The sequence below is a fragment of the Bradysia coprophila genome (genome assembly GCF_014529535.1).
Source record: "Bradysia coprophila strain Holo2 chromosome X unlocalized genomic scaffold, BU_Bcop_v1 contig_416, whole genome shotgun sequence".
Classification (NCBI taxonomy): domain Eukaryota; kingdom Metazoa; phylum Arthropoda; class Insecta; order Diptera; family Sciaridae; genus Bradysia; species Bradysia coprophila.
The window spans coordinates 1,326,624-1,353,246 of record NW_023503334.1 but is presented as its reverse complement, the minus strand read 5'-3'; the positions used below and the strand labels follow the sequence as shown (position 1 = coordinate 1,353,246).

Below are 26,623 nucleotides of genomic sequence, written 5' to 3'. Positions count from 1 at the left end.
ATTAGTTAATTGTTCTTTCTATAAGAAATTCAACCAATTGTGGATAGTGGTAGATTTACCGAAGGTGACGGCATTGGTGAAGGAGATGGCGCTATTAGGTTAAGCGTAGCTGTCGTTGATTCCGAACCAAGGCATTTTTCTTCGTAGACTCGATCCTTCATTTAGCACAAGAATTTAAGAAATAAGAGAGAGATTAGAGAGGACTTTGGGAAGAAGAGTAATTTTGGAGCCGAGGGAAATGTAACAGCAAAAGCACTAAACGCAATACACTCTGTTTACTCACCGTTTACGCTATAACAATTGAAAGAGAGAACATTTTTCATTGTTATTTAGAAAACGGAGACCATAACGGCGAATCGACCTTAAAGACTACAGATATTGTTTGACATATCATTTGAAGAGTATTAGCAGTGAATTGTGAATTGGATTAATAGAAGTAGAAGGACGTCCAAAAACTTCATTAACTTAACAAAAGAAACTGTTGACCAATTTTTTTTGGACCTTTTGAGCGTTTTTTTGATTTGAAGAGCTGCAGATAAACATTTAGCTCAGTCGATAATGATAACCCAGGAAACGCTTACTATCAGAGTTTTTGTAGGTCAAGAGCGAACGTTTTTTTTATTTTTTTTGAAACCCAAAGGTACAAAAGTAACATCTTAGGACTGGAAACTCCTGTTAGGTCACAGGTCATGGCAACCCGCTACTTGATGACAATAGCGGATGTACCCAGTGAAGACTGTACCACTTGTCTGACTATTTTGCATTCGACATAAGGAGACCTAGAACGTTCATTCAGGACCTGAATACAACCCGATTCGATGTGTAGTTTGGATTATCAAATGAAAAGTTAGCTAAGGGTCAACTCTGGCGCTGTAATTTGGTTAGTTGTAAAAATTGCATGAATTACGTGTAAATCAAGTTTAAAGTGCGTAGGTCGTCCCCTTTGCTTGTCACTCACTCATTTGTAATTGGTATTTATCACTATTGTGTTTGTTAAAGAATATGTTATAATTAAGTCACGTGACACGTAAGGATGTCAATAGTTCAAAGATTTTGAAAGAACATGAAAAGATAGAACTGAGTTGATCACGTAGACAGTGGAAACTCAGAATATATTTCTTAAACAATTTATCGATAAGTGTTGATTTGACGGAAACAATTTATGAAATTTTTGATCAAAAAAAGAAATTTAATTTACCTGAGCTTTGTCATATTTAAGTCTTTTCCATATTGTCACTTTTGGTTCCGGTGGTCCGTCAGCGCCATTATAATTTGGATTCGAAAATGTAAGTACCGATCTTGTTGATCCAATTGGAGACCGTTTTCCCTGTTTCCTTTTCTGATTGACATATAGACCTGAATAATGAGAGAGAAAAAAATCAGTTTTTACATAAATAATTTCGAAATAGGTATTTGCATTACAAGGAGGAAGAGAAACCACGTAACTGCAGTAAAGGTCGGAATTGCGTACAAATTCAGACTTAGTGGTTTCCCTCTTGTGAAACAACAATTTTACACGAGTCATGTTACAAACACCACAAGAAACAAATAGAGAGTTAACTCCGCCTTTGTATGAATAATCAATTCAACGCAAAGGTCATTTTCGGTACTTGGTCTGTTTGCGCATACCACGAACATCATAAATATTGCCACTACTCAAAAAAGATAGATTCGCTTAAATTTCGGTGCGTGCTTTCGTAACATGGCGCGTATAAAAGTATGCTCGTGTTTTTACGGACACTTACACGCTATGCAAGCTATGACGCCAAAAAGTGCGATAAGCACAACTATTATTCCGATCAAATAAAATCTTTCGTTTCCGTGCTGACTATTTCGACTATCTCGATCCTCATTCGAATTGCCTTGCGATAAGTCATCAACTTCCGAGTAATCGACATCCGATAATAGTACCGCAATATCTTTTTCTGTTAAAGTGAAACAGATGGAAATTATTGAAAATAAATTACGGAAAATTCGATGGATCGAAGATTGACTTACTCAGCTTACAGGTTCGCCCATCGGGTTTATCAGGACAGGCGCAATCGTAAGACTGTCCCTTGAACAAACACAAATGACTACATCCGCCATTATCAATGGAACAGGGATGCACGTCAAATGGTTGCCGATGTTGCGACACCGAACGAATATCTAAGGCTGCTCGAAGTCCGTGTCGTATTTCAACTCCGATTGCACTACCCGTTTTTGGAGCTCGAAATACTGACTTATTGAACCAATCCGTCCAATAAATGTACGGCCCCGATAACGCCACGCCGAATGGATGTGTTGCATGCTGAACGATTTGCTTCCGTTTTTTACCATCAAAATCGGACACTTCGATTCGATCCTCTAACGCATCGGTCCAGTACAATTTGCGAGTTCTGTTTGGTGGAAAAGAAAACGAAATCTCTGTACAAAAATCAATTCACTTGACCAAGAGCCATTCGAATATTACGCAAAGTCAATAGCCAGTCCGATGGGGAATCCAAGGTTCGAGTCGATAATCACCTTTCTGTTGGAACCATCCATTAAACTGCGTTCGATTTTCGGCGGCTTTCCCCAATCTGTCCAAAATATAAACCTACAAAGGAATCACTACTGAGTGCTGCGCTACCGATTAAGATGGAAAATTTCTTGCTTACCCTCTTTTCGGATAGACAATTAAAGATCTGGGCTCGTTCAGTTCAGTTTGAATGATTACTTTTCTGCAACTGCCATCAAGACGAGATACTTCGATCATCTGCGGGAAAAAAGTGTTTCAGTGAAGATTGGTGTCGTTCGTTGTGGAGGGTATATTCAACAACACAATAAAATCAAGTGAAAGAAAAACTTACTTTAGCTTCGGTGTCTGACCAATACAAATTTTGTGCCAACCAATCTACCGCAATCCCATTCGGCGTACTCAATCCCGTTGAAATTATAGTTTTTGAGCTGGACATATTTTTCATGTTCACCACTTTGATAGCGTCAGCATGCACATCAGCGTAAAATATTTTCGATTCATTGTAATGATAGTCAAGTACCACAGCACCATGTACATCTTCGATGGGAAGAACAACATCAAACAGGTCGGGCGTGTCCAATGAAATTTGACCGATTCCGGATCGAAGTGCCAATAGTAGATACTCCTGTGGCATTGAATAACACTGTGTGCTGCTCTCATTCATCATTTTTGTTCCAGTAGGACATTTACAAGTGAAGCCTTTGGAGCTTCTTAAACAAAGATGAGAGCATTTGCCATTGTTTGGGGAGCATACATTCGATTCCAAAATTTTATCATTTTCAACAACCTTAACGTCCATCAGTCCCTGTAAATTGTTTTTCACAACCCGGTGTACACGTGTATCGGTTTTGTTTAGGACATGCAGGGACGTAGAATTCCAATCGGTCCAATAAACAAAATCGCGTGTAACTGCAATTCCATACGGATAGGGTAAATCTGACGCTAGCATGGACCTTTTGTTTCCGTCATAATCACATGACTCAATTCGCTTGGTCTGTGCATCGACCCAGTATATTCGCTTTTCCGTTGCGTCCAGCGATATACCATTCGGCCACACAATATTCGAGGTAACAACTTTCGTGCGGCGCGTTCCATCCATATTGGAACGTTCGATTCTCGGATAAGTTCCCCAATCAGTCCAAAATAGATATCCTTCGCCATAGTCCAATGTGATGCCCCGAGGTGCTTCTAGATCTTCATAAAATAGAACTGCCCGATTCGTACCATTCAATTCGCTGACTTCAATTGTTCTACGGCCGCCGTCGGTCCAATACAATTTCCGACCAACTGAATCCACCACCAGTCCGTCCACATTATCTAAACTATCGGCCAGAACTTGACGAATATTGGTACCGTCAGCCGATGATCGAATAATGACATCTTCGACGGTATCAGACCAGTAAAAGTCGCCAGTCTGAAGGTCGACATCGACGGCAACAGCGGAATGAATAGATGGAAATGGCATAATAACATCGATCAAATAGTCAATATCCAGTGAAATTTGACGAATGTCTATGCGATGCGCAAGTATTATGTACTTAATGGGACCATCGTAACACGTCCGACTATTCTTCGATTTAACACCGATAGGACAAGCACAACTGTATCCTTTTTGATTCAACAAGCACATATGCGAACAATCACCATTCGAAATAGCGCATGGATTCACTATGGTCTTTCGTTCCCGATGAAATATACGAATGTCCATTAGGTCGCTGGTATTAGCGACAATAGTTTTCCGATTCTTTCCGGTAAATTTATCAGCCATGTCCACGCTCTGCGTTTCCCAGTCCGTCCAATACACTTTGTGACCATAAATATCCATTCCGAACGGATGTAGCAAACCCGTCGAAATCAATGTCTTTCGATCGGTGCCGTCGAAGCTGACATATTCCAATGTCTTGATGCCGCCATCAACGAAATACAATCGACTGTTCATTTGATCGACAGCCAGCCCATTCGGATAGAGAAGATTTTGCGTTACGATTGACACACGATTAGACCCATCCATATTGGCTCGTTCAATCACCGGTGTCGATCCCCAATCTGACCAAAACATTAGCCCATCTGCACGGAAAAATGAAAATCTTGGCAAGGAATTCGTAAAATAAAAGCTTGATGAGGCTTACCGATCGGATCCACCACAATGTCTCTTGGCTTTCCTAACCGTTTCCAAATCAAAAGTGCTCTCTGTTTGCCATCAGTCGTTGCTACTTCAATTCGATTTGTGCCCGTATCCGTCCAATAAAGCTTATTCGTTACCCAGTCCAGTGCAAGACCGGCGGGTGATACTAAATTTGCGGTTAAAATGTGTTCCTGCTCACTGCCGTTAAGATATGAACGACTTATTGCACTGCGACCGACATCGGTCCAGTATATAGAATCACTTTTACTGCACCAATCGATAGCAATGGTAGATTTTAGGCCATCCAGCGGAATCACCTAAAAAAGAAAAGAAAATCGAAACATTGAAATTTTACTCTTCTTGTAAGTGGGCTGGGCACGTCGCCCAGATGCGAGTAATGTGAGTAAAAGCGCTCTCATCAGGATTATTAATTTACCATATCAATTTCAGCTGAAATATTCCTGGACGACAGCTGACGTATCCTTATGTCTTTCTTTCTGGCAACCAACAACAGCTTGTCCGGTACGGATGTGCAAGTTTTCCTGTAACGATTCAATTAGTTACAGTGCTTCGCTAATCCAGCTTTGCAACTTTAGCATACTGATCATCTCTCAAAGTCAATCCGATTGGACAGCCACACCGTCTCGTTTCTCTATTTGGCAAACACAAATGTGAACATCCTCCTTTCAGACCTTTCTTGTCTGGCACACATCGATTGGGATACGTGGGTTGCCGGGCTGGATGATAGCTGTGAATGTCCATCGGGAAATGCAGTCGATCGTGAATGGTTCGAAATCCCTTGCCAGTGATTTTATTTGCTGCTGAAATCGATTTGGTGTGCCAATCGGTCCAAATCATTAAATCTTCGAAAATTGTCAGCGCAAATGGATGCGGCAGATTGGTACTTAAGATCTAAGCGAATGAAATTTCAATTAAATATTTTATTTAAGGAATTCCAGCATCTTCTTCCCAACCTTCTTCCTGTTAGATCCATCGTAGTGGCAGCTCTCAATCACATGATGCTTAGCATCCGCCCAATATATCTTACCGGCTGGATAATCAATAGCTAAGCCATTCGGCCAAAATACTCCATCAGTTGCAATAATTTTCCGCTCCGAGCCGTCCATGAAAGCGCGTTCAATTTTCGGATTTGGTCCTGTGGTTGTAGTACCTACCATCGTCACATATTCTTCAATAAAAAAATCTTAAGCCACAAATTACTTACCCCAATCCGTCCAAAATATGAATGCCTCTCCGGGATGGACAACGATTGCTCTTGGCTTATCCAAATCATTTGCAGCTACGACTGCCCTAAGTGCACCATCGAAAGAAGATACTTCTACACGACGAGTGCCAGCATCAGTCCAGAACATCAAATCATGTATCCAATCAACTGCCAATCCAGAAGGCGATTCGAGACCATATTTTACAACGGTTTTCAGTCCGGTTCCGTTCATGAAGGACATTTTGATTACGTCAGTGGATACATCGGACCAGAACAGATAATGTTTGCTGTAGTGATAGTCAATGGCGATTGCGTTGTGCAGTCCCTTTACGATGGAAATGTATTTGCTATTGCTCAATGCCACTTCTCGTATGTCAGCACGATTTGCCATTATGAGCTTAACTGCGCCTCCTGTAATTTTATCAACATGAATATCGATCAGTTCAACAGAATAGTCTGTTTGAATTACCCAATGCCTTGCAGGTACGTAAATCTGGACGCAATATATAACCGTTTGTACATGAACAGATAAAGCTTCCATGGGTGTTCACACAATTCTGAGAACATACTGAGTCAATGGAAAATGAACACTCGTCGATGTCAGTACAACTAGGAATGATACAACTTTCATTAGTAAAACCTCTTAAACCATAAGGGGACATATGTCTTACTTATGCCTATTCTCATGTAGAACAAACCCGACGCGACATGCACATTCTTCTCGATTGTCACTGGTAGTGACACAAAGCTGTTCGCATTTCGATCTGGAATCACATTTCTTCAAAACTGGACAATTTTTCTCATCCTCTCCGTTTGGACAGTCGTTGCGACCGTCACACACATGTTTCTGATTTACGCATATCCGCAAACTTTTCGTCGAATTTTTATTCATCGGACAAGAGAATTGGCCAATTTCACACATACTCGGACAGTCACGCTCATCATCACCATTTTTACAATCAGCAACGCCATCACACAACCAAGTTTTCTAGACAGACAAAATTTAAGGAAAAATCGTAAATAAATCGAAACTGAATAGCCCGACAACAGATTAATTCATTACCATTATACATCTCCCATCCTTACAACTATACTCATCGCTTGCACAAGATCGACTACCCTCTACTGCTTCGTTGCAATTCTTTTCGTCTTCGCCACTATCACAATCCTGTATCAATGCGGATTCGGTTAGGTATCTTAAAAGTTCCCAACTGAAAAAACAAAATCAAATACCTGCTCTCGGTCACATCTCCACTGTCCCGGTATACAAGTGCCATCACCACATTTAAACTCAGTCGTTGAACAACTTGATGGCTTGGAAGGACATCCCTCTTCGTCACTCCAATCACCACAATCATTATCATTGTCACAGCGAAAACGATTCAAAATACACTTGCCAGCATGCAGGTTCATGCCACGTGACGATTTACATTTGAATTCTCCTTCCGGGCACATGGTCATTGACGCTTCTGTTTCACAAAACAAATCCAGAATCTCAGTATAAAACAATCGATTCAAATCTGTGGTCGCACTTACGACAATTAATTTCATCTGACTCGTCCATGCAGTCGGAGTCACCGTCACATTTGAATGACGCTGATATGCAATTTCCATCCGCACATTGAAATTCGTCGTGACTGCAACTACAGGAAACATAAAGAAAAACAGGACTTACTCAAAAATATCGATAAATTTTTGGAAAAAAGAAACCAATTATTCTGCCCTGTGGGTAATTGCGTCGTCATAGCAATTGCACGAGGATAGCGTAACAAAAAATGTAGGTCATCCCCCAATCGATCAACATTTCGCTTCATCATACTGAAAAATGTATGGAAAATACCGAAATCGAACTTTTGATTGAACGTTAGAACGACCGGAAATGAACAGGTGTCGAAAAATTTACCGGAAGTGCAGTCGAAGCGTCTGGCAAAGAACAGAAAAACTTCAAAGAAATAGAACGGACGAAAGTAGCTGGAAGTGAACAAAGGGGTTAACAAAAATACCCGGAAGTGGTTGAAGTAATAGGCTGAATAGACAAACATTAATACAGGAAATGACAAATTAAAAATTGAAGTGTCCAATTGTTAAGGAAGAACACACATACGGACACACAAAATTGCGCCACATTTCTGCTGTCAAAGGATTTTTGATTGTTTACAAAATCTTTAAGAAAATAACTGAGATTTTTCATTGATATTTTTGTAATTAAATGTAAGATTCTTGGAAAACCCAAATTCTACGACATGACGAAAAATTACGTCTGAAAAACAGATTCAACTCTACATCCACGTCTTCACGGCCGAACGAAAATATCTTCACTTTTGTGTATTTACAATTAGTCGTTTGGTTCTATTTTTAACGCTACCCGAAAATTGGTTCATTCATGAAAAACCCACGCCATTAAAACATTGCTGAATCATAAGCCTTGAGCCCGAAAGAAAAAAAATGTTTTTTTTTTCGTCAAAATAATGAAATCAATTTTGTTTTCTTTATTTTTAGAGTAAATGGGCGGTTGGGGTGTTATATTTTTTGTGTATATTTACATTTTTGGCGAACAACGACTTGCATATACTTACGAAAGCTTTGTGCAATTGACTTCGTCCGAATAGTCTTTGCAGTCATTGTCGTTATCACACACCCATTGTTGCTGTATACATAAACCGTTTTGGCACTCAAACTGATCTTCCGAACAGTTCAGGCGGGCGCCACAATGCGTTTCATCGGAATAATCTCCGCAGTCATCGTCACCATCACTGAAAAGAAAAATTTCATTTTTGTTTTCTTGGCAAGTACTTCTAAATGTATCTGCCGTACCACAACCAATTATGAGATATGCAAATAAATGTTCGCGGACACATTACATGTAAGCCAGTAGACTTGCATTCAGCACGAATTCCCTCAATTATTTCTTCATTTGTACCATTGGCATTACATTCTTCTTCATCTTCACCAAATTCACAATGAAATTCGCTGGGTGTGGAGAAAAGTGAGGAAATTAATTTTTTGTCGTTCCGAGTCTCTACGAAACTAAACTGATATGACTTACCCATCGCATAATGTATACTTGGGCGTACAGCTACAACTGCGAGTGCACAGATATTCACTTGTCAGACAAACTAACGAACATTCCGGTTCGATCGCCGTATCGCCACTGTCATTCGGTTCCATCAAATCTTTTTCAGGATCAATAATTTGATGTTGTGGAACGAATTCGTTGACATGGCCGTGTGATTGATGTTCGTATCGGTCCCACGATTGCCAGCGACCGCCACCATCGCCATGCCGTTCACCGAAATTTCTTAGTCCATACAAATCGACGTGCTGGCTCGATCCGAGACCTGGCGGTGCCGGAACTACACCACTAGGAACTTTAACACCGCCGGCGCGATAACTAGCGTCATATGGCTGTTGAGATATAATAGGTGGTGGAACACCAGCATGTCCATTCGGTTCGGTTATAATTGTACCAAGGGAATATTGCTGAATGGAACAAAACATTAATGTTGAAATTCCATTGGATTAAAAAATGTCTGTTCATAAGTAGCTTTAACACTTTTCCTAATGGATAAGTTAAGATATATAAAAGGTGGCTGGGATTGAACCCTTCATCTGGTTACTCCTAAACTAGCAGAATGCATGATAACAATATGCAATTGAAGCGATAGATTCTGCATCAAATGCAGAGATACACAAATGAAGTGGCAGATTCCCCGATTTAGTTGGGTCTGGCTTGCAGTCTCTAAATGGTTAATAGTGACGAGGCCATTATATGTTTCTAAAAATTGTAGCAAAGTTTTGGACACAGAAATCGCGTCATTGTTATAAAAACATGGGTAGGGTAGTCCATTTTTGGGTCGAACCACAGAATTTAAATAACTGAGTTATATTCGAACTTTCTGCGTTCGTAAATGTAAATACTGAAATTATTACCCCACGTTACGTTGAAGAGGATAAGGCAAAATTGAATGAAGTGTTTTGGAAACAAACCTTGACTGTGTCTTGAGTCTCTGAGAAACGGCGATCGTCGTAACTGAGTCGTGGATGTTTTGTTGATGGGATGCTGCCAAATGGTCTCAAAGCACTTGATCCGAATATTTGTCGAGCTGCACCAGGATTTGATAACGGAATTTTGGATGTTTTATCGTTGTACAAATCAGGCCATTGAGTTGTGTCGTCGTCACAAATACCTGTGAATAATAAAATCAAATCTTGATTTTGCATCTTTGTGTTTTTATGGTTGTATGGAATCAATAGCTAAAATTTTGAAACAACTACAAAACCCTAATGAAAACCAGAATTTGATTTTTTTTTTAGAATTTTGCCTTTTCTGACCAGAATTATTCAACAGGTCTGGCTCAGGTTTAGATTTACCATTAACCTGATTTTGTCGTTGTCTATACGTACAGCCGTTTAACACTCCAGACCACACTTAGATCCACTTACTTCTAATTTTCATCTCAAATACCAACTATCAAAGCAGGTACTAAGTGGTATCTTTATTATTCCAATATATTCTAACAAAAGTACCAAGCCATAAGGATTTTTTGAGATATTAGGTTTCGATTTAAAAACTTTCAAGATCATACTGTTATTAAAAATAAGCTACAGATCAGACATTGCGCCAGTCATGAGTTTATATCTTCAAATAGTTCCACAATCCACATCCTTTCGGTGGGAATAAACAGAAAGATGCTGCCTAATTATACTATTATTGGGTCTCCAATTATTACAAAATTTGTGATACTTAACACGTTGTATGTAATGGGTATCATGGTCGTAATGATTTACTCAAAAACCATGATCACTTAGGTGGTTTGTAAAGAAATTTTTTTGTCAATTTGTGGCCGTAGCTTGTTGCAAAACTATTTTTCAAGATTTTGGTATGATCCTCAAAACGGTTTTCTATAATTGCTTGAGCCCGGTAAAAAAGTAAATTAGAAAAACGATACGAAGCACTTAACATCGCATAAAAATATAATTTGGAAAAATTTTCTAATTACTTTATGACTTTACAAGTGGTCATAATCCAGCCTTTAATCCGGAATTTCCTGCGCATACTTTTTGTGCAAGTGTTTGTGTGTGAGTGTATGTTTAGCTGTTGAAAAATACTAACACAAAAGGAAAGTGATGATAATGGGAAGAAATCTACCCCCTCCTACTCACGAACTTGAAGATAATTATTCGACAGTTTATAAAGGGAAATGTTTACTGTTTGAATTGTTACTCTACATTTATACTTCGACAAAGAAAGGCGATAGTCTGCTACAAGTATACGAAAAGATATCTGTGAAATATTCAACGCGAAAACATTTAAAAGGAATTTCAAAGGTGAGTGAGAATCTTCTTTCATATAAAATTAAAAAGTGATTTTTCGGGCCTCGTTATATAATTTTTTAATTATAAGTACCTTGTCCGATAAAACTTTGATTTTTCTGGAAAAAAAATTCTGTGATCGTAAATGGGATAAAAGTGAACTATTTATCAATTTAATTTTCTTCTACTCTTTCTGATTCAATTTCCTTTCTTATTTTCTAGAAAAATGAATCCAAGCGAAGGAATTCCAACTGGCCAATCAAATGACCAATTACCACAAACAACGATATTGGATTTGAATTACGACTGTCTTCTCAAGATCTTTCGGTATCTCGAATATGAGGATCTGGCCATAGCATCAGAATCATGTCGACGTTTTGGCGAAGTTGCATGTGAAGCCTTCAAATATGAGTGGAAAGATAAAATGATATCGCTGAGCACCGATGGGAAGGAAAATAGAATAGTAACTACGGCAATTTTACGTAACTTCGGCAACCAATTGCAGAAATTTTTTATTTATTTCGGCGAAAAGTGGAACGATAATGTTTTTGGAATGATAATTGAAAAATGCAGCAGTGTTCAGTTAACCGAAGTGGATATTTCTCGCAAAATTATCGGGCAAGATAATATTGACCAGTTCAAGAAGAAGTTTATAAATTTGAAGAGGTTTGGCCTTGGAAATGCATACGGGGACGTTGACCTCGATGGACATTTTCCGGCATTGGAAGCATTCACATTATTCGGTACACCAATCGAAAATCAGCACGCTCTGCAGTTCATCAGTCGTAATCCGCAATTGAAAAAATTATCTCTAGAGTATACAATACGCCTTAACAAGGCCAGAAGTCTGTTGGAATCTATCGATAAACATCTACCTCAACTTGAGCAACTGGAATTGGCATGGTTGCCAGGTGTTGTTAATGAAACTGGCTACCAACCTGAGTTTTTCAAAAATTTGAAACGGCTCTCATTCTTCAATTTCGGAAGAGGATACGAAATGCGGCACCTGTGTATATCGAATGAAAAATTGGAACAGTTGGAACTCGAATTGGGTACATATGACAGTGACGTAGCGGATTTTATTTGTCATTACAAGGAAGTGAGAAAATTGTCAATCCGTGACATCGATTACCCATTGGACTACGAAGATGTGTTAAAACTGAGCGAAAATTTACCGAAATTGAAGGAGTTCGAGCTCAGCAGTCGTTGCCGCAATCTTAATCATCAGGAGATTGTTAAATTTGTAATGGGCAGTAAGCAGTTGGTGACACTAACCATTGAGGATCGTAAATTGGAAAATGTTCTAGAAGTTAGTGAAGAAATACAGAGGAAACTGGATAATTCAAAATGGACTGTGGATTGTAATATACAGAAGAAAACACTCGTAATTCGAAATAAGTCAAGAAATAAGAATCATAATTGAAATTGTGTCACTACGTCTAAGGTTATTATTGTAACAGTAATTTTGAAATAAATTTTTTAATCTAAATGTCAGTGTGTTTATCTGAGCTCAATAACGCTTGAATTACAAAATAGGAATAAAAATTGAATCAATTACACAGAAAACTTTTATGTAAAGTTTGGCATTGATCTGTAGAACTGCGTCACAAAGTACTCTATCGCTCCGCTATGATTACTATTTGCAATAATTGAACAATCCCCAATAATTTAATCAGGACATATCCCGCATACCTCTAAAAACATCTGGAACTATTATAAGATAACACTCATTTACTGATCATGAGTTACTATCTTCGGCCCAATGTATCGATAAGATGCAAAGTATCATGTTATCTGCAGAAAGTTGTATGTATATGACTAGCATTCCAATATTAACTCATTTTATTTACAAAAAGGTGAATAACATTAAACTTTCGGTTCAAGTGACTTTTTTGTCATAATTAAAGATTTCATCCATTTCATTAAAAACGTAACACAAATCGTGACACCCAATCCAAATTAGATTAGCGCTTTAGGACTGTCGACTTTCATTGGTGGAAGCATACCCAATCCAACCATATCGCGATACATTTCAAAAACACTTTCCACTGTGTCAACAAAGCCGGTCCAGCCCAGTCTTCTGGCTTTATTGGTGCAAAGTAACATGCACAAGGCGGCAGCATCAGCACAGGAAAAATGTGCTTCAGGATCTTGGAACGGATCGTGTGTGATTTTACCATTACTACTCTCTGTTATCTCTTTCCAAGCCTTCGAGTTAATTGGATCCTTTGCCCATTCAACTAATGAAAATGAGCTTCTAGAGTCCAATGATGGGCCATATCCCATTGGAGAATCTTTACCAGCGCGCCCGACAATCACTCGATATTTGCTATCGTCCTCTTCCGGGGCGATGTACCCGGAAACGCCGTACCATCGGCAAAGTTCCTCATAAAATCGATCAAAACTAAATGGGCTTGTGTCAACACTATTAAATGCTTCATTTTTACATTTCTCTTCCAGAACCGCCCATTCACTTAAATAACCAGTGAGTCTAGCCGTTGAATGGAAACAGTTACCCTGCCAACTTGTCCAGTCACCGCCAAAATAAATCGGTAGTCCCTTATGGGCCTGTACGGCAGCATAAACAGCGTATGGGTGTAAGGCGTTCATTTGTGCGTTGGTCACCGCTCCTATAATCCAAGCTGGTCTGATGACGTTCCAGCCGGTGGAAGGGTTTCTACTACAGTAATCAAATAACGCCTTCTCCTGAGGGTAATAGAAATTCGGTTCAAGGTCTTTCGGTTGAGGATCACTCTCACACGACGGTTGTCTTGTTCTTCCAATGTGTACGCCGTAATTCTTGGCACCTGTTTGCAACAACACTCTGCGTGGTTTTACATTCGCCTCTTCTAATGCTCCCAGAAAATTTGCAAAAAGTGCTGAATTAACTTTGACCAGTTCTTCTGCATTCGACCATATGGGGGCGCCAGGCGGGGGTGACGGTTGTAAATACGAATAGAAAAATACATAATCTGCCTTCACTCCTGCTGCCTTTAACGTATCGGCAATAGTACTCGAAGTTTGCAAGAAGTCACAGGCAACATGCTCGACACGTGAGCGTTGTTCGGCTGTCAAAAGGTTCATCATATCATCTGGTGGCGGTCGTCGAGAGAGGGCGTATATTTTGCTCCATCTTTCCGGTGAATCTAGCAGCGCACGCATCGTATAGAAACCTGAGATGCCATTTGCTCCAGTTATTATAGCAGTGAGTCCTTTGATACTTGGATCGAAAGTAGGCAAACTGTGATAGATGCCAATACGCCGCAACGGATAATTTTCTGATGCCATTTCGAATCGAAGTTTCGATTGGATTTGTTAAGACTTAAAGCAAATTGAATTTTTTAAACCGATACGATTCAACTGTCTGTTGCCAGTGAACTACATTCAATGAGTGGACGATTTCGGTTTTTATTCAATGTTTCCTTATCTTACGAATTTCGTGTATTTACTGTGGAATGGACTAAGTGAACTTAAGTAAAAATGTTATCTTTAATCGCAGATTTATAAAAGTGTCACGTCATATATGTAGTATGGTGTGGCGATTTTCAATTTTATTTTTATTGAAACTTCAACTCCATCACGTGTACCTTTGAACAAGGCATACGTCAATTTTTTTATTTTTTTTGTTTAATATGTTAATATAAAAGTTTGATCAGTTGAATTTTCTGAAATCTTTGGGGCTTTAGAGTTTAGGTCGTTATTGGTTTCATATTTCAATAAAACAAAAATTGAAAATCGCTACACCCTAGCATTTAGTATTATTTTTAGAAATACATCTATGACAAGGTTTAACTTTTATATCACTTTGAAGACCACAGTTGCACGGACTCGCATAGTATGTGTTAGCAGCAAGTCCGCTGCTGGTGAGGTAAAAAATTCACTTAGAGTAATCATTTCGATTAAGTCTACCATCATAGCTAGGAAAGTTTTGGCTTTTAAGTTGTAATTTCTGTTCCTACCGCATCACACACAGCGTTACACTCGATAGTTGGTAGTTTCTTACAAATTATGAAGTTTTTGGTTCACGGAAAGGTTATACGTAACTTGTAAATATTTTAAACATGGACAACAAACAGATGAAAATGAGATTGAAAAATGTGATCCCTGAAGAGTTTACACGGTCTATATATCTAGGAACACACGAATATGTTTTTTTTTTATGTCCTCCTGGTGGGAAGGTAATTTTGCACCGTATTCACAAATGACGTATATAATTGAGGATTTCGTCATTTTGGGTTCATTAAGAGATAAGGAAAGTGCAAATAATATATATTATGTGTCTGCGGGGAAATTCGGTTATTGCAGGGGAGGAAGCTTGTATCTTGTATACCTCGTCGAAGGCTATATCTCTCCAAGATAAACAAATTTTTAGCCACATATCTTTTCTTCGGAAAGAGAAGAATTCGACCACTCTCAGAGCCCAAAACCATTTCTTTCCAAAATGTCAGGATAATACCTCGACACATACGCATTTAAATAAAATTGTATGAGAGAAATGCATTGAAACAGTGCATCGCCATCATGACAATGACATCAAGTGCAAGATATTTTTCATACAATTTCCTGAACGACGAAAAGTCTTGATATTGAAATCACGAATAGGCCAGCACGCATATTTGATCACTTTGAGGTGAATATTTTACTGATTCACTGGATTCACTGGGTGTTGTACAAAATATATTAGCCAAGGTCAATTGCAATAATAGGAAAACGTTTTTTTCTCTAATGTTATTTCCTTCGTGCTGGCATACCGAATTGACACTTGCCATCACTGAAAACAAACGTATCGAATTTAATACGATGCTATAACGGTACCTTTGGCACACACAACCGCAGCAAATTATAATCTACAGTGAAAATGATTAGAACGGTTTCTTCCGTTAAACCAAAAAAGTGTACCATCAAATCCATCTTACTACGCACGACATAATATAAATTCTTGACTCGTAATCAATTCAGAATTTCTAAAATTCCAGTGAAACGATGGGATCATTTTCTATTTACTTATATATTTTGTTACTACACACAACAAATTGTTTCATATAAATTATCCACCTTTTCCTTGATAAGAAGAAGTAAAACGACAAGCCATACTTTCAGCATATGATAAGTACATAAAATAGTAGCCCCCAAAAAAACGTTACATTTCGATCATAGAATATCACCTAACCGTATACCAATGCACCAAGCAGTCGTATATCATAAGTAGGGTAAAACTACCAAACACGATTCCCTGCTGTAATACGAGCCTTAATGTTCGTATAAGATGGTTTTACCCTGTAACATGGGAAATTATATATAATTATCTACATATTTTTGTAAATATTTATGCAACTCGAGATCATAATGTTCCAAAACTGTTGCATGAATCTCGGTGCGATGTCCTTGATTAGGCTCACGATGTGTCTTATGACACACGGCCAACGGGCTTGTGTCATAATTACACATCTAGAGCCTAATCAAGGACTTCGGACTCGATGTCATAAATATAAATAACCATTATGAAATTTTATTTGCCCAAGAATAAAATCAAAATTCACCAATTAACACACGTTTGTAGTGGTATAGTGGTATGCATGGTTATGGTTAGGATGGTAAATTTATATGGTGAGTATAATACACAGATCAGTTTAGTTTGGATCATGCATGTGAGCGGTCTGCGTTGCATCTTAATTAATTATACCTACGTACACCAGTATACAGAAAATTCACAAACAATATTCCTTACCATGTGACTTTTCACCAAAATCATAAAAGAAAACCCGTGGGATGCTGTTCTATCGATTTTCAAGTACATTATTGCCATGCGCAATAAAAATTTCATTCATCAATTTGATACAATTTGATACAAGTTCTGTTGGTATGATGGTTGGTCCATAATTGTTGTTGGTGTTTGTGGAAATTTTCTTCGTTTTGGCATACGTACATATTTAGGAAAAACAAACATATATATACAGACAGATGGTGTAAAACAGGACATTTTAAGAGATTGTTTTCTCGCAACAAATTCAACGTTTGGATTGAATGATGGTTGAATGTTTGACAAAATTTCGGAATTATCTCAGACCACTAGTTTTTCTTTATGAGCTGCATGCGTCGTAAATTTCTGTCGACGCACGTAGCATGTTATAAATATTTTACGAACGCATGCTAAAAGGCCTTTTTTTAGCGAATGAGAGATTTTCAGCACGAGCCGGAGGCGAGCCCTGGAATTGAATCTAGTGTTGAAACATCGCAACTTCGTTGCGTATTTTCAACATCGTTTACGAAAAACATTGTTTCTAACTTATGCTAAAAGGATTTTTTGGCAGCTCGTGCTGAAAACCTCTTATTCGCAAAAAAAGCCTTTTAGCATGCGTGAGGAAAATATCTATTATGTAACTGGGGACATGTTTAATAAACTCGTGAAAACTTTACACAAAAGCTGGCATTTTAACTTTTTGCCACTAGTTGTGTAAATGAAAAGTTGACATTTTTTACTTGGAAAGACTGTATCGGAATGCAGCCCGATCTAAGATGTTTAGTGTGTTACAATTATTGGTATATCTGTGTAGTCAATTTTTAAGTAGGCAATTGCCAGTAAAGCTACATTTTTGAGGATTTTTGTTGAAAAAACTTTCAAAATTTCAAACCTTCCATGAATAACATCCGCAATTCAGTGTTGACAGATACAGTTTTATAACACGAAAAGTATGCATTTTGGTAAGTTAAACTGCTTTACCGCCTTTTTAATGGTGGTATGGGGATCGATCATACATTTGACACCTCAAAAATTTACATTTTTGGAGTTATCAATGATTTTGAAACTTTAACTTTTATGGTACACTGCTGTTGTGGCGTCAGCATTATATAACTGGGGGCTTAAATCAGAAGTCATTTAAATTTATAAGAATGAGTGATCTTGGTGATGGAGTACTATTTTCCATGAAAATTTGTTTCAATTTTTTGTCCAATCGAGACATTTAAATCGGTAACCCTAACATTGTCATATCTCTGTAAAGTCAATATGAATAAATTAATATAAGTGAACGCACTCGATATATTTTTTGAAAACGAAATTTTAAATAATTTAAGAAAAAGTCGGCACAGCTGTTTCTTCACCATATGATATCGACAATGACGACAAAAACCAGCTAAATTCGCTTCGAGTATCTAAGAATAATTACAACGTCAGACCTTTTCTATGGCATGAAATAATTTATTTCGATAATGTTTCCTTCAATGAAATCTGTGCTATTTACATAATGAAATCAAATTCAATGAAAGTCTTGCAAAACAATTAGTAGCTAGTTGGTCCACCCCCATTAGCTATGACTTCATGCAGACGTCTCGGCATACTTTCGTATAAATTGCGAAAATATTCAGTATTTCCCCTGAAACTTTCCCATTTAGCGGTAATTGCGTTTTCCAAGTTTTCTCGATTTCTGGGATAAACACTGGTCCAGTCTCTTGTTGTTTCCGCCCAAAAATTTTCTATTGGGTTTAAGTCCGGGCTGTTTGCGGGCCAGTTTTCCAAAATCTCGATTTCCAAATGTCTGCCAAACCAATTTTTAACAATTTTTGCAGTGTGGATGGAGCAATTGTCCTACATTAAAAAAGGTGTAGCTTGTTGCACCATTATAGATTTCAATTCTATTTTACCTGCATGAACACCATTTGTCCCTCAGGATAGTATACTTTCGTCGAACGCAATAGGACGTCTTCCAATATGTCGATGTAACCGTGACTATTGAGACGTCGATTGATGAAGCACATTTCTCCGGGACCGGCGGAACTAATCCATCCCCATATACCAGCAGTTAGCCGACCGCTTCTTTGGTTAGGTTGAACGTAGCGCTGATCGTATCGGCTGTTTCTAGGGCGATATACATGTAGTTTTTGGTGCCGATCTGTTTGAAACGTCTTTTCGTCACTGAAGATGACGTTACTCCAATCTCTGTATAGATTAGACACAGCAAAGTGAAGCCTGGCCTGACAATGTTCCGGTGTCAATTTCGGCTTTTTTGCAGCTACACCATGGAAAATTTCTGCCTGTTTCCAGACGCGTCGAATAGTGTTCTTGTTTACCTACAATTGAAGTCCAGTTAGAAAATCGTATGATTTCTGCTGAAGAATGCAGCACCTGATATTCTCGACCCACAATTGCAGCATTTGAAAAGGGATTGTCAACAATTTTTTGAATAACTGCGTTTTTCGTAACTGCATCCAATTTCTCTGGTTGACCCGGCTGAGGACGCCGATCCAAATGATTTTCATGAACGTAACGATTTACCCATCGTGATACCGTCGTTTTCTAATGGAAATTAACAGAAAACCAACGGAATCAAATTATTTCGAAAAACAAAATAAAATTACAGAAACGTCGAGAGAATTGGCAATTGTGCCGAAGGACAAACCAGCCTTGCGTTGCCCTACAATGGCTCCTCTCAATGACATTTGCAAATGCTTATATTTATTAACACGGTCCATCTTTCAAGATTTGAATATTTCGTTCGAAGAATTGATTTCTATTTTAAGACTCAGTAGGAATTATAAAATTCAGCTAACTGAGATCTATCAATTCAATTGAAATTTAAACAGCTAGCATTGAAAGCATATGCGATGAGAGATTTTGGTTTTACCTAAGTTTAGACTAATTTTACATCCATGTTTAGATCAAGTTTAGACCAAATTTGAGTCAAATTTAATCCAAGAAATTAAGATCAAATTAAATCCATATTTAGACCAAATTTGTGTCAAATTTAATCCAACTTTAGACCAAATTTTATTCAAATTAAATACAAGCTTAGACCAAATTAAGATCAAATTATTTAGACCAAATTTGAGTCAAATTAAATCCAAATTTAGACCAAATTTAGGTCAAATAAAATCCAAGCTTAGACCAAATTAAGATCAAATTATATCCAAATTTAGACCAAATTTGGGTGAAATTAAATCCAAATTTAGACCAAATTAAGATCAAATTAAATCCAAATTTAGACCAAATTTAGGTCAAATAAAATCCAAGTTTACACCAAATTTGGGTCAAATCTAATCCAATTTTAGACCAAATTTAGGTCAAATTTAATCCAAGTTTAGACCAAATTTAGGTCAAATAAAATCCAAGTTTAGACCAAATTTGTGTCAAATCTAATCCAACTTTAGACCAAATATGTGTCAAATTTAATCCAACTTTAGACCAAATTTAGGTCAAATAAAATCCAAGTTTAGACCAAATTTGGGTCAAATCTAATCCAACTTTAGACCAAATTTAGGTCAAATTAAATACAAGCTTAGACCAAATTAAGGTCAAATTAAATCCAAATTTAGACCAAAGTTGGGTCAAATTTAATACAAATTTAGGTCAAATAAAATCCAAGTTTAGATCAAATTTAGGTCAAATTAAATCCAAATTTAGACCAAATTTGGGTCAAATTATATCCAAGTTAAGATCAAATTTAGGTCAAATTTAATCCAAATTTAGACAAAATATTATTCAAATTAAATACAAGTTTAGACCAAATTAAGATCAAATTAAATCCATATTTAGACCAAATTTAGGACAAATAAAATTCAAGTTTAGACCAAATTAAGATCAAATTAAATCCAAATTTAGACTAAATTTGGGTCAAATTAAATCCAAATTTGGACCAAATTTAGGTCAAATAAAATCCAATTTTAGACCAAATTTGTGTCAAATCTAATCCAACTTTAGACCAACTTTTGGTCAAATAAATTCCAAGTTTAGACCAAATTTGAGTCAAATTAAATCCAAATTTAGGTCAAATAGATTCCAAGCTTCGACCAAATTTAGGTCAAATAAATCCAATCTTAGAGCAAATTTAGTTTACACTTTGTTTTCGGTGTTTAAATTTTCTTTTGTATTCATCGGACTCCATAAAATTTCATATTTCTACTTTTACTTACGGATTTCTTTTTCGTTGAAACATGAGCGTGAACGGGATCCGGAAGTATATCAAATGAGTTCCTTGTTTTGCAAGACTTTCATTGAAGGAAACATGATCAGCATACGAAATTTGTGTCAACCAACTCCTTGTTTCGCAAGACTTTCATTGAAGGAAACATGATCGGCAAACGAAATTTAAACCAATCGATCACTCGTTTCGCAAGACTTTCATTGAAGTAAACATGATCGTAGCACAAAAAGTATTTTAAATTGTAAATAGCAATGATTTCATTGAAGTAAACAATATCGGTAAAGTGAGGCTTTAGATCGCGAAAATAATGTTCTAAAACAACACATCGCTTTATATAGTTAAAACGAGGAATTTTACATTTGATAAGAAAGATTTTTACTTCACATTTCGACAGATTGTAATCTAGGTTCTTTTTGACAATCACATCACCACCAAATAACTTACTTTAATTTAAAAACAACCGACACACGCACAATGACTTGTCGCTATTCTTTACCACAGTGAACGCAGTCAAAATTTCTTTCACTCACACATACAGAGATGTGACAATGTCAGCGTTACCGATTTAAATGTCTCGATTGTCCAATGCCAAAATTTGTATGATACAGTTTTTTCATTGGCATTACTCTAATTTAGAATATCACTCTCATGCTTAAAGTGCGTTGATGGAATATGTTATTCCTCTATTTTGCCGTCAATTTTTCGCTTCCACAATAAATGAGGATAATACTTACAATAACAGTCACAGAACATTATTTTACCATATTGACTTTAATTGTGATAAATTTAAATCTAAGGCCGAAAGCTCACGAGCAATTTTGCGTTGGCGACAATTAGGCTGCGTGTTCCATTCTTTTCACTCAAAATTGCTCGTGTGTTTTCGGTCTTACGGTTTAGCCAAATATATTGCTCGTCACGTCATCAAAGTATAGACTCGAAACAAATAACTTTAAACACGAATTTTCACTGGCCTAACGAAACACGATTTCATCCATAGATGAGTATAGGTTTGTTCCAAGTACCTGTAAACACGAACTTTGACAACCCAAACAACGAAAATTTCATCCACAGTAACGTCGCTTACATGATATTTAATACAAATATATACAACGAATAAGTGCGAGGTATATTTTATTAATGCTTCTGAAGAAGAGGAAGCTAAAATGTTTGCTGAAATATCGGCATTACTGCCAGGAATTAGGCAAGTTGATGAGTCTTCACTTGAGATTTTAGGGTCGCCAGTTTTTGAATCAGGTTTAGAGAGGATGTTTGCATCAAAAGTTGAAACGATTAAGTTAATGTGTGATCGTTTAAAGTTGATGGATGTTCATCCGGCCTTGTGTATTTTCAGAAAGTCTTTAGGTAGCTGCAGGTTTAATTATTTGTTGCGTACGTCTAGGGCATTTATGTTGCGTGATCATTTGAGGACTGTTGATGAGATTTTTCGTTCAACACTCGAAGCTATCGCGAATGTTAGGATATCGGATTTTTCTTGGGATCAGGCTTCTCTTCCTTTAGTTTTCGGCGGGTTAGGTATTCGGAAAGTTGAAGATCTAGCAGTACCAGCCTATTTGTCATCTGTGTATTCTTCATCTGATTTGTCAAATGAACTTTTAAAGAATTTTAATATTCATATAATTAACGATAACATTTTAGGATTAATTGAACAGGTTCCTAGAGATTTTATTCCAGAGAATGATGAAAATAAAAAGGTGCAAAAAAATTGGGATACCCCGATGATTAGGAGTAAGTTTTGCGAGATGTTTGAATCTAGTGAACCTATTACACGTGCCAGATTACTTGCGTCATCTACTAAAGAATCTTCAAAGTGGCTGCAGGTGGTCCCATCGAGTAAATTAGGTTTGCTATTAGATAACAACGCCGCGAGAATTGCTGTTGGTCTTCGTATAGGTTCCCAATTATGCGAAGAGTATAAATGTATCTGTGGTAAAATGGTAAAAAAGGACGGTTTGCACGGTTTGTCTTGTAATATGACTGGAGCAATAACACCTAGACATGACGATGTTAATGGAATATTTTCTCATGCATTTTCTTCTGCAGGAGTACCAACTATATTGCAACCACCAGGTATTTCTAGAAGTGACGGTAAAAGAGTTGACGGTATGACCATAATTCCGTGGAGTCATGGAAAGTCTCTTTTATGGGATGTGACAATACGTGATACGTTGGCTCCTTCATACATAAATGAATCTTCTAAGAAATCAGGGTCAATCGCAGAAAAGGCAGAAAGATTGAAGCATAACCATTATATAGATCTAAAAGAAAATTATTTATTCACTCCTATTGCTTTCGAATCGCTAGGTTGCATGGGCCCAGAAACGAAAAAATTTGTCTACAAATTGGGGTCATTAATGAAAGCAGCTTCAGGAGAACCGCGCTCCACCGATTACTTATTACAGAAAATTTCAATCGCTATTCAAAGAGGAAATGCGGCATGCATTCTAGGAACATTAGGGAGAAGTAGAGTAGATGATTTTTATTTATTGTAATATTTATTTGTTGATGAAAAGATCGTTTTTTTACTGACTGCGCCTTTGTGAGCAGTCTTTTTTTTCGCTTGTTTAAATAAATAAATGGAATTGTTAAGCTTAATATAGCAACGTCACCTACGCGATTCACACCGAAATATTATTGAGGTTTATGGTTCTGTGGATGAAATTTGACAATTCATACAGCCTTGGAACAAACCTATATGAAATATTGATGAGGTTAATGGATGGAATTTGACAATTTGACAATTCGTATGGCCTTGGAACAAACCAATAGAGTGTTAAAAGAGCGAAAAACGAGAGAAAATTAAATAATTGGTTTCGATGGGTGATATGTCAAAATTTGTATGTTAATTTAACCAAGGTTCTGAAAGAACAGGTTAAGACACTTACGAAGGCGGGTGAAACACAAATCTTGACAATTCAGACATGTCCAGGAAAATTTTGATCACACCGCCTTCGTGAGGTCAACGTCAAACGTTTAACAATAGAAATTTCTCTCATTTTGACGTTGCCCTCAAACCCGAACAAAAGAAATAAATTTTTAACTGAATTTCCGTGAGAATAGAAAGATAGTTAGACTATCAACAATAGTAGAGATGAAAATGATGATCATAAAATGTAAAACAAAATATTCTAAGCCTTCGTGGCTCGAAATCCGAATCGAAGAATTGAATGTTATTGTGTAAGCTTAAAAATTATACAACTTCGAGGAATGTGAATATTTTGTGAAGTTGATTGATTATTTTGCTACCAATGGATAAATTGGATGATATAACACGCCTAGTTTCCTGTTTTGTCATCCGTCGTGTTTAGGTGATTGGGATCATTGTCAAGGAAATCTATGGGTTTCACAACCCTATTCGCTGTCAGTAAAATGCACTACGCAAACTTTGCATTGCAAAGCAAATTTTTCTATTAACAAGACCATTCCATCTCATAACGCGAATTATTCAAATTGCCATCCGATTTTCCTCGATGAAATAATCAGAAATCCTGTTACACATCCGCACAATTGAAGTTCAACTAAAAGAACAGCAACAACGTTAAACGAAGCACCATAATATTTTGCTCCGTCCGCCTGAATATGCATACATCCGCTCATTGAGGATATTCAATTGTGTTCCAATAAAATTAGTTTGATTAGTTGGATAAATTGGCTCTAAGAAAATTGACAGATTTTGGTTTCGTAGGGTTTGTGAATTAAACGAAATGCAATGTGTTGTAGGTATATTTCGTGTTGTTAATTACAGCTCTTGTAATTGTGTGCGTGACATGTAAGCGAAATAGTATTCCTCTAGTTCATATATCATTCTCGGTATTCTTACATCGATAGAATGAATATGTATCCTATTGTCCAATAGACATAGATATGTTAGAGAACTGGCTGTTTGTCTAGAATAGTTACGATATGGAACCGTTCTATCTTCCTTTTTTTTAAATTATCGACCCCTATTCTTCCACAAACAACATTGACAGTTACGAATTTCTCTCGAGAGAACGTCCTTTCTGGACACTATGCACATTGCCTCACTTTTCTAGAATTGCTTCTGGTGGCAATTATTTTCGAAAAATTTATAATTGTCTATTCTTGAAAAATATTTCAATACCCCAGGGCTTCACATTTTATGTACACGCTCGTGTCTCACAAGAAAATTCTATTTGACAAAGAAAAGAAAAGAACTTAGGTGCCCGAAAAGCAGTAATTAATTGGTAATTAAATTATAAATGAGGGTGAGGGTGTGATGAAAAACATCCAGAGAATACAAAGAATTTTCTTTCCTTTTTTTAATTGTCAAATTAGGTAGACTCATATTGTAACAATTTCAAGAAAAAAGAAAAGAAAAATAAGCTTTCGGTCTTCGGTGTATTATATTCCATATATACACATCGTAATATAGAACATACATAGATGTCGCACCTGGGTCCGCCCATATTAACCAACAAAAAAAAAATTATTCTTTTAGTGCATTTTAACTACATTTCAGAAAAGTCTTAGCTTATTTTTATGTGAAAATAGCATATAGTCATTGTACTAGCCCGAAAAGTAAATTAATTTTCCGAAATGAATAAAATGGTCGTTCCTTAAGGATAATTTATCTCTCTGTGTCTCTTAACAGCTGGCCCAATACAATGAATCAATGAAAAATGGAAAATGCAATATAAAAAGTTACTTACCATGCTGCACTGCGATTAGCCAAATAGCAATCAGACTCACATACATGATCTTATTAATTTACTAATTTAGAGTATATGTAATGGATAGTTTTCCTTTTTTAACAAATAAAAATGGATTGTTTTCTCATATAATATCACAAAATATAGTCCCTAAAATGTACACTAAAAATTTACTGGAAATAGTTCACATTGTTTTTACATAATCCCTTTTTCCACTGCAGCGAAAAATGTTTTCTCCTCTTATATTTTGAGCAGTTCAGTAAAAAATTAAATTGTATCCATTAAATGTATTTATATGAATCCGCCTGGCCGTGTGTGTTTTTGTTACAACGGCGTCGTCCATTCAAATCTTCTTTTGTATCCAAGATTCATGATTTGAATGATAAATTAAAAGTCCTAATAATTGTTCACACTTGCAACCTCCACTCTTATTACGAAACAGAACTCTATCCGTTTTTATACTATCCGAAACGTTTTATTTGACACCAAGCGATCGGCTGAGCAGAGATTTTTTTTTGTTAATTCACAAAATAAAATTTTTCACAATAATGGGTGTGTTTTTTTGCCTAATTTCGTTCACATTTTGCAGTGTTATGTCACTTTTTGTCGAGTTCGTCTCAAATTTAACTATTCTACCGGCATGGAAAGTTAACCGAACAAAACAGTCGTTTCCATAAATGTCATTTAATTCATCATCCATTCGATTATCCATTCATTTCGGATGAAAAAAGAAAAGTTAATTGAAAGAAAAACATCTCTGTCCCAGAGGCAATAGATTTTCTTTTCAATCAAAAAAAAAAGTTCACAAATTTTTTTCTTGTATCTTGATTTATCGATTTGTATCCGATTCGTTCA

The 26,623-nt window shown here is 36.9% G+C and overlaps 1 protein-coding gene across 2 annotated transcripts; it reads right to left on the bottom strand.

The window, feature by feature from the left end:
* Positions 1 to 4: 4 nt before the first annotated feature.
* Positions 5 to 26,623, bottom strand: LOC119069890 (low-density lipoprotein receptor-related protein 4). 2 transcript variants are annotated; one of them, XM_037174082.1, is made up of 22 exons: positions 25,769 to 26,623; positions 9,838 to 10,037; positions 8,897 to 9,330; positions 8,665 to 8,820; positions 8,427 to 8,603; positions 7,387 to 7,493; positions 7,084 to 7,319; positions 6,914 to 7,018; positions 6,522 to 6,838; positions 6,320 to 6,459; positions 5,851 to 6,261; positions 5,600 to 5,796; positions 5,227 to 5,537; positions 5,062 to 5,167; positions 4,630 to 4,942; positions 2,832 to 4,567; positions 2,640 to 2,737; positions 2,453 to 2,578; positions 1,999 to 2,378; positions 1,746 to 1,925; positions 1,199 to 1,356; positions 5 to 155 (listed from the first exon to the last, which is right to left on the bottom strand). In XM_037174082.1, exons 1-22 carry the CDS (start codon positions 25,812 to 25,814, stop codon positions 30 to 32), a joined length of 6,060 nt encoding a protein of 2,019 aa, XP_037029977.1. In that variant the 5' UTR covers positions 25,815 to 26,623; the 3' UTR covers positions 5 to 29. The 2 variants fall into 2 exon arrangements, with proteins under 2 accessions (XP_037029977.1, XP_037029978.1); XM_037174083.1 differs by having other exon boundaries at positions 5,600 to 5,781.